Source organism: Aethalodelphis obliquidens, unplaced genomic scaffold, assembly GCF_003676395.1.
Source record: "Aethalodelphis obliquidens isolate GAN/ISIS:26980383/991018 unplaced genomic scaffold, ASM367639v1 scaffold37, whole genome shotgun sequence".
NCBI classification, from domain to species: Eukaryota; Metazoa; Chordata; class Mammalia; order Artiodactyla; family Delphinidae; genus Aethalodelphis; species Aethalodelphis obliquidens.
This window is the reverse complement of record NW_020837981.1, coordinates 16,162,076-16,171,762: the sequence shown is the minus strand read 5'-3', so window position 1 is coordinate 16,171,762 and position 9,687 is coordinate 16,162,076. Positions and strand designations below refer to the sequence as shown.

Genomic DNA, 9,687 nt, shown 5'->3' with positions numbered 1-9,687 from the left:
ATTCCATATATGCACAAAATGGAAAAAGAAGTCAGGTAGTTCACACCTTAAAAAGGAGGGTAAGTGGTCGTTTTAAGTAATCAAGTACCTGGCAAGACCTGATTTAATTAAAGCCATGTATTCAATGCTGTTTCCACTTCCCTTGGTTAATGCATCATATATTCCACTGGTACAATACCCTAATTAATGGCACATGGTTTAATTAACATCTGCCTTACAGCATTATTTGATAAATTTTATTTGAAACAAGTCTCAACTCCTAGACATAATCAAAAAGCTCTTCCGACTCCTTAAAAATGAACAGAGCCAGCCTTGGGATGCTAGCAGAAATGGGGAGAAATGGCCTAATGACTCCTCTTTTTAAGTGCCTCCCAACTGGGATTAAAGATCACTGGGAAATTTCTGAAAGTAACCTGAGCATTTAACAGGCCTAAGGTGGGGCTTGCACATAGTATTAAGAAGTAGCCCCAGGTGATTCAAAAGTATAGTAAGGGTTGAGAAGGGAAAGGAGTTGGGGAGTTCCCTTCTGCATTTAACACTCCATTCCCGGGGGCTGGCCTAACAGGGAAGGTAAGGCAGACTTATATAAAACAAACAATTCCCAATTTATCTCTAGAAGTGTTAGCGGTGTAAGAGTGGGCAGCTACTGAACTATTCAGAAGAGAGAACAAAACTCTATAATAAGGAGTTTGGACGTGGCCCAAGTGCAAAACAGGCTGGGGACTGGGAAGAGGCTGGGAGCAGGGCCACTCACCCGTGCTTTCAGAGAGCTCACCATATGCGGAGGAAGACTGCCTTCTACATGTTACACTTCATCAAAAGACTTGCTTAAACTAAATGCAGTGAAGATCATCTACAGTGCAAAAAAAAAAACCAAACCTGTTAGAAATAACCCTAATGAATGGTCCTTATGAGTGGGCCCTATGTGAACGCTGGAGCTCTTAATTTAGGTCTCTGTTTTGAAAACTACATTCTGGTTTTATTTCATGCCAACTTAAAGGCGTGTCTTGGTTCTACTGCCTTCTCAATCAGTCTGAACAATGGCTATTGGTTAAAATTACTACTGACTTAAAACAGGGGAGCTAAAAACATACAGTTGCTCTTACAAATAGGTCTGTGTGGAGGCCAAGTATTTTCAAAAGTTTAGCCAACTCACTAATCATGGTCCTTATAATTTAATGAACTCAGCATTTGCCTACTTTCTAATCTATAAAGCTCAGTATTTTTGTTGCTTTTTAATAAGCAAATGGCAATTTGAAAAATCTTCAGTGGTATTTTAATTTTCTACCATGAATCTCCCTGCTGTTAATTCTACTGTAGGTCTGCAGCAACAGAAACAGGAAAATATCAGACTTACCCAAATTATGCCTTGTACTGTTGTGTTCCCAGGTAAGATGTCAGGCCCTTGTTAAAATATTTGTTAAACGAACTCCACCTGTATTAATCCAAAGTGGCTGCTATTTCACAGGTGAGCTTCATAGCAAACAGAGGTTACTAAAAAAAAAAGCATCTGATACGTAACGTTTAGTTTTCGATGTGAATAATCAATATTCTCAAGGAATGGATGTGCAGAGAAATAGTATAATAACAGATACATGGAAGAATTTTCATTGGGAAAAATGTACTTTAAGGAAAATTATTAGGGCTTGTATCTATAGAAAGACACCTATGGTCCACCAAAGTTTGTTAAGTTAAACTACTGAAAAGTACAGGCATCCATGGGACTTCCCTGATGGCACAGTGGTTAAGAATCCGCCTGCCACGGGTTCAGTCCCTGGTCTGGGAAGATCCCACATGCTGTGGAGCAACTAAGCCCGTGCGTCCCAACTACTGAGCCCCCGTGCTGCAACTACTGGAGCCCGGACACCTACAGCCTGTGCTCCACGACAAGAGAAGCCACCGCAGTGAGAAGCCTGTGCACCGCAACGAAGAGTAGCCCCCACTTGCTGCAGAGAAAGACAGTGCGCAGCAACAAAGATCCAACGCAGACAAAATATAAATAAATAAATGAAGCTAATAAAAGTACAGGTCCACAATCCCTTCTCCAAAACCCTTGGGCTCATTTGCAGCATTTTGGAATTATGAATGTTAAAGAATTTTTTAAAGCACACATAATGTAGCAACCCATAGAGGTCTGAGGCAGCACCTAGATCAAACACAGAAAGTAATCAAACATTAAACATTGCCACAGTAAAACGTACGAATAGTCCCATTTAATACCATAAATAGCCTCAACAGTTCAGATCAGGTTTTGCTGTAAAATTATATACACAATTTTTTTCCAGAGTTGTTCTGGATTTTAGAATTACAGATAAGAGACTTGGGGACCTCTATAAAATGGATGAATTTGTATGGGAATGGGAACTATCCAAAATTTTAAGAGACCTTCCCTGAGACATTACTCTTTTTGAAGAATTTGGAATCTTATGTGAGAACCAATGAAAGTTTAAATATTAAACCAATGAATAATATTTAAACACTTTTCATGGCATTTAAAAAATAAATTAAAAAAAACAGTTGCATTATAGCAGAAAGTCACGTGTGTTGCATCACTCAGTGTTACAATTTAATGACAGGAGATAACTAAGCATCAGCACCATAAAACTGTTAAGATGTTTCTTAAAATTCAAGTAAACAGTTCTAAAGCACTGAAAATTCCGTTTAAATACCAACCTGCAGCAGCAATAGTTTTAAAAGCTATAACCCAGTGACTGGTTCTCACAGTAGTCAGTGACTGTATTCTGGCAACTGTAGGACAAAGTTCTTCCATTACTAAATATTAAGCTTTCTGATAACCTCCCATTTATCATTAGTATCTCAAGAGTCACAAAAGGAAAGAACTATAAGTTATTTAGAGAACTCTATTTGTAATTTAGATTTGCACAAGGACATGTATTCTAGCAAAAAAGCAAAGACTATTTTCACCATACTAATTTTTTGCTTTCATAGATTCTCAGAATAAGGTTTAAATAATAATTTTTAACCCTTAAAAGTCAGCTCAGTTCAATTACAACCATAGAAACTGTACTGGTATCAGAACATAACTATTTTATTACAAAACTTAACAGTATTTACAAAATGAAAAAATAATCAAATGACTATTGCAGGCCAAAGTTAAAGGTTTTTGAGCCGTGATTGAAGAAGAATTAAGCAACATTTTCATGCACTCACACACCAGATCATTTGTGAAATATGCAAACTCTTAAAATTCATGTTAGTAAAACTTCCATGTATTCACAATACTTGTATGTTTATTGGAAGATGGCCAAAAAAAAATCCATGGGTCTGTACAGTAAGTTTAATATTAACACAGTTTGTTCATTTCCTTTAATGTTTTTTGGCTTTCATGAATACTCATTGCATTGAACATTTTGCAAGTAAGAATTATAATAGTACCTCTGTCACCTTGCTGGATTCATCACCACAAAAAAACACACTAATAGTTTAATGCTTTTGCAGTAAACTGAATAGTTATAACTCCAAAGTTATATTAAACTGAAACCTTCATTGTGGTCAATAGCTTGGATCAGTTTAGAGCGTAGAGTTTCTTTGTCCGTGTATTTTGGAAGATCCAGAAGATTAAAACAGGTATGGGAAACTGGGAGATATTCCTCACCACCTCCTGTTGACTGGATGACTAGTATTAGACTCTTCATACCAAGAATAGGAATGCGATCACTACCTGTCAAAAATACTGCCAAGAAAAAACCATTGAGCCAACTACTTTTTATCAAAACAACAATATGGAATATCAAGTTATTAAGACAATCACCACAGCAAAGCTTTATAGTAACATTTGCTCTAATGGAAATGTTACTTCTACTGGAAGCCTATCTCCAGAATTTGTGGAAGCATGATTTTGAGACACATCCAAACAATATTTTTTCTTTAAAAGTGTAATCTTAATATTAGCACACAGGAGATGCTTAATAAATGTTCGGTACATGAATTACTATTGTCCCTGAAACACTCTAAGAAAACTTCTTTTTGAAAAGAATAGCCATTTAGAACTAGTTTATAAACAAAATGCAGTTTTGATTATGATCCCTTTTTCTACTTGTCTTGTTTCTGTCATTTTTAAACAGAAATTTATAATTGGCAGCCAAATCTCAAATCACTGAAGAATGACCTGTCATCCTATGATATGCAAAACAGACAGATTAGGCTATAAATAAGAGAAGTCCTGGAATAGAAGAGTTCTATTTTCTGCACCAATTCCCAAAGTTTTCATGCAGAAGCAAGGAGAAAAAGAAAATGAAGACTGAACACAGAAAAGAGCTATACTGCAGAGATCTTTTTAGAAATTCTAAAAGGAATTACATCCCTAGTTTATTGTAATCAGTGTTATAAATTGTTTTCTTTCATCTGAAAGAAACAATTCTATTTTGGAAGCTAACTGAATTTAGCTTTCAAAATATGAAAACACATGTAATGATGTAGATTAGAAAAATTAAAAACAGGACCTTGGTATAATAAGGAAAAAACCTTACCCACTAAAGTGAATCAATTAATCTCCTGTGAGAATAAGTTTATTAGATTCCATTCTCATAAAACACAAGATTAGAAATACTTACACAAAAATTGCTTTTTCTTTTCCAATGGTAATTCGTGAAATACTTCCCAAAACATTTTTATTGTAGGATGTTCTGCCCAATATTCTCCTTTGTATTCTGTATTCTAAAAACAACACAACCTTTTATTAATATTAAGAGATATGTTTTATCTCGAATCTGACAAACTGGCTTCCTTAGCACATAAAGCTAACATTGTCCAGGTGTTTGAAACTCATGTGATTCAGTTAACTACTTACTACTTCTTGGGCATTTTGCAACTGTTAGTTCCAGGGGAAAGGGAAGAAAATATGTATGAATCAGCAGAAATGTCTCCCCCCTCCCAATTCAAACAACATGATAGGATTGTAATATCATCTTCCAAAGTAAATATTTAAAGGATAAACCAGAATTACTAAAATATTAATGGATTATTAAAGTTCAACATGGAATTAAGTATCTGTAATAATTATAAGATTTTCTTTCCCTATATTGATGAACAGAAGTCATACTAATTATTTTGTATTATTCTATCTTCTCTTTAAAAAATAAATGGTTCTAAGAGCAACACCAGTAATTTTCTGTGGTAGTTTCCAAGATGGCCCTCAAAGATCTCTGCCTTCTGCTATTCATGCCCTTGTGTAGTCCCTTCCCACACTGAACAGACCTGACCTCTAATGATTAGGATATTGTAGATATGAGAATGCATGACTTCTGAGGCTAGATGACAAAAACTTCTGTGGCTTTAGCTTCTTTTTGATCACTCACTCTAAGGGGGAGCCAGCTGCCATTTCATGAGGACATTCAAACAGCCCCATGGAGAGGTCCTTATGGTGAGATTCTGAGGCCTTTGGTCAACAGCCATGTGAGTGAGCCATCTTGGAAGGCAAATTCTATCCTTAAATCTCAGATGACTAACAGCAACAGTCAGTATTATGACTGCAACCACGTGAGAGACCTCTGAGCTAAAATCACTGGACTAAATACACCTCTGAATTCCAGACCCTCAGAAACTATGGGAGACAATAAATGTCACTGTCATCTTTCAGCCACTATGTTTTGGGGTAATTTGCAACAAAACAGCTAATACACTTCCCCTTTAACACACACTCCTTTCTTTGTTCATCAGGCTAATTTCTATTTATCCTTTAGGGTTCAGATTAAATGTCACCTAATTCATTCATTGACTCATTCAACACACATATAATGAGCTTTAGTCAAAGTTTGGGGCCGTGGGGAAACTTCAGTGAACAAAGTTCTTACTTACCTGGTGGAGTGCACCATCTATGAGACGCTTTCCCAGTTTCTGTAGCCTAGGTCAGGCTTCTCCTTATATACCATTCACTAAACTCCCTTCCTTTATATTCATCACAGTTCAATTACTTAATGTCCAGCTTCCTTACTAGAGGACAAAGACCATGTCTCAATCTTATTTACTGCTCTCTTCCTAATCTGTTGCATAGTATCAGGCAACCAGTAGGGGCTCAATGAATATCTGCTTGTGGGCTTCTTGAATTTGGGGCTCTTTTTGTAGCCATGATTATCTCAATGACTGAACGCCTGAGAAATCCACAACATATTTGCTATTAAATTTTTTTTTTTGCGGTACGCGGGCCTCTCACTGTTGTGGCCTCTCCCGTTGCGGAGCACAGGCTCCGCACGCGCAGGCTCAGCGGCCATGGCTCACGGGCCCAGCCGCTCCGCGGCATGTGGGATCTTCCCGGACCGGGGCACGAACCCGTTTCCCCTGCATCGGCAGGCGGGCTCTCAACCACTGTGCTACCAGGGAAGCCCTTGCTATTAATTTATAAAGGTTTGGAGAAAATGGTTTGAATTTTAGAAATCAGCTGATGTATTAACTTGTTTGAATTAGTCTGTGACCATGTTAGTGGGGAAATGAAAGAAGGATGCCTAGTTTTTTCTATTTCCCTTTTTTTTTAAACCTCAAGATGGTTCTGGGGAAATGTGTACACAGTCCTGATGAAGAAGAGCATCTAAAGTCATAAATCATAATCAATGAAATTATAATGAATCAGATACACAGTGGAAAAAACTAAGTATACTAAGTACACTAAAATATACTTTAAAAAATGTCCTGTCTTACTGAATGAACACTTCTATCAGTTATATCTTCAGGCAAGGTTTTAACTACTTGCTGAGTACCCTTCTAAGGCTCTGGAAATAAAGCAGTGAACACAGAGAAAAAAATCCTGCCTTTATGGTGCCTACATTTGTAGTGGGGGGTAAGGAGCAGCAGACAGTAAAGACAATTGAAGTTTTATTTAGTCAAATTCAAAGAAGAAAAATAAAAGCACAGAAGGGAGACAGGGATGTATATGTGCCCATGTGCAATTTTTAGTAAGTTACCGAGTGAAGGTCTCTGAATAGATATAAAGACATAAAGGAAGTGAGAGCAAGAAACATTTGGAATTACCAAGGTGAAGGGAATTCCAGGCACAGGAAATAGAAAGGCCACAAGACTGGAGGGTTCTAGGCTCAGCAAAGAAGCCAATAAGGCTGAAGCAGAGTGAGGAGGAATGAAAGAAGATGAGGCAAGAAGGATAAACTGTGTATGATCTAAAGTGTGATGAGAGGTCATTACATTGTTTTCATTGTAGAGTGACTGGAGGTGGGGTCCATTTCCACTGCGGTATCCTTAAAGTCAATACAGCTTTCTTCTCTTCAGCAGATCAATTTACCCCCAAAAAGAAATCTTCACTCTCCTTCCTAGAGAATTTAAGCCTGGCTACCAGCTTTCTGAGTGCCAGCTTCAGTTCTACCTGTTTTCCCAGATTCTAAAGCCTCTCTCCAGAGTTGTATTTTGCTGGGTAGGAAAGGGGATGTGAGAGGTCTAATAATTCCTTAAGTTAGCTCTGAAGTAATCCTATTGCTCTTAGCCCTGCCCTGCATCCCTGCCATTACAGTAGCATGATGTGCCAATTCCTGAGCCTTTCAGAGATTCTTCATTGTGACACGGGTTGCCTCTTGACAACCCTGTCCCTCTGAAGGCTTCAAATTCAATTTTCTTTGTTCTAAGTCACTCAACTCATCCACCTATTCTCTCTCTTTTTAAAAATATTTATTTTATTTATTTTCCTTATTTTTTTTGGCTGCATCGCGTCTTACTTAGCTGCAGCACACGGGATCTTTGTTGAGGCATGCAGGATCTTCTCGTTATGGTGCCACTGTCTGTTCGGGTCTCTCTCTAGTTGTGGCATGCAGGTTTTCTCTCTCTAGTTGTGGCATGGGGGCTCCAGAGCATGTGGGCTCTGTAGTTTGCGGTGTGCAGGCTCTCTTGCTGAGGCGTGCGAGCTCAGTAGTTGTGGCGGGCGGGCTTAGTTGTCCCGCGGCATGTGGGATCTTAGTTCCCTGACCAGGGATCAAACGCACCTCCCCTGCGTTGGAAGGTGCATTCCTTACCATTGGACCACCAGGGAAGTCCCCATCCACCTACTTTCTATCTTCTAAAACTATTTTTTCTCTTGCTCACTGTATTTTTTTTTGGGGGGGTGGGGGTGGTTATTCCTATTTTTATTCCTTTATTGTCATTCTAGTGAGATTTTGGGAGGGAGCAGAGAAAAATGTGTTTATTCCAATACGTCTAACCAGAAGTCCTAACTTTTTTTTAATTTAAAACTTTTATTCCCTAGATTATTACACAGTAAAATTGACTTTTTCTGATATGTGTATAGTTCCATGAGTTTGAAACACATGTAGAGATAAACCACCACCACAATCAGGATACTGAACAATTCCATCAACCCAAAGAACTCTATTGTGTTACCCCTCTGCAGTCACACTCTCTCCATCCCTAGCCCCTGTTCACCATAGTTTTGGCTTTTCAAGAATGTCATATAAGTGGAATCATATGGTATGTAATTCTCTGAGACTGACTTCTTTCACTCAGCATAAGGACTCTGAGAGTTATCTCAGGCATTGCATGTGTCAATAGTGCCTTCCGTTTTAACACACAGTAGTATTCTACTGTATGGATGCAGCACAGTTGGTTTATCCATTCACCCACTGAAGGATATCTGTGTTGTTTGACTTGTTTGCAGATTTTTAAAAACATAATTAAAAAAAAAACTTGTAGTAAAATACACATAACCTGAAGCTGATCATCTTAACCTTTTTAAAGTGTACAGTTTGGTAGCATTAAATACATTGGCATTACATGCAACCATCACCACTTTCCATCTCCAGAAGCTTTTCATCTTCCAAAACTGAAACTCTGTACCCATTAAACAATAATGCTTCTTTCCTCCCTTGTTTACAGATTTTTGTGTGAACATAATATCTAGGAATGGAACTGCTAGAGAATGTAACAAATATATGTTTAATTTTATAAGAAAATGTCAAACTGTTTCCAAAGTGGCTGTATCATTTGTATTCTCAACAGCAATGTATGAAAGTTCCCAATGCTTTGTATCCTTGTTAGACTTAATAACGTATTTTTTAATGTTAGCTAACTTAACAGGTATACAGTATAGAACTACTAATGCAAAAGCTGTATCAGAGGTTGCTAGATTACAAAGATGGAAAAATGTACAGATCAACCCTGCATACATCTTTCTTAAAGTTGACCTAACGTAGCACTTTTCACTAAATGTTTAGCTGAAGAAATATCTGAGAATTACTTGTATAGAAAAGAAGGAAAAGAAAAAAGTTGTTTAAAAATTCCCCATCTTCTCCCTAAAGTTTCCTGTATTGGTTAAGGCATCAGTAATGAAAATCATGAGTATTATTTATTCTCTGATAAAAAACTTAACATTGAGACTAATCAGAAAAAAAGGAAACAAAGATCGTAATCACTGTGAGTGCTTTTCATAATGGTTTTCCTAGGATTGAGGCAGAATGAAAGCCCATTCAGTTTTAGCTGGGGCTTCTATTCAGCCTCTGTCATAGATAATATTTTTCTATATGAATACCACCAATACCAGAGATATAAAAATGCTATCTAATTCATATAATTAAAATTCATTCATTGTGGAGTAAGAAGGGTACAGTGTTTTCCTATAAAAACGATAGTACTAAATAGTGTAAAATGGAAAATAATAAATGAAAGAGCAAGATTTCCATCAACAAGCCATGTTTTCCTTTTGCCTTTCCATTTAAACAATATCAGAGATTTGTTTTC

General features: G+C 37.3%; 1 protein-coding gene across 6 annotated transcripts in view; it reads right to left on the bottom strand.

The window, feature by feature from the left end:
* Window positions 1–3,028: 3,028 nt before the first annotated feature.
* HERC4 (HECT and RLD domain containing E3 ubiquitin protein ligase 4) overlaps window positions 3,029–9,687 on the bottom strand; it is a 136,766-nt gene continuing 130,107 nt past the window's right edge. For all 6 annotated transcript variants that reach the window (XM_027130085.1, XM_027130084.1, XM_027130086.1 and 3 more), the window contains 2 exons: window positions 4,575–4,677; window positions 3,029–3,694 (listed from right to left, as the gene is read on the bottom strand). In XM_027130085.1, the coding sequence (XP_026985886.1) occupies window positions 3,486–3,694; window positions 4,575–4,677 (312 nt within the window). In that variant the 3' untranslated portion in view covers window positions 3,029–3,485. The remainder of the gene's footprint in view (window positions 3,695–4,574; window positions 4,678–9,687) is intronic.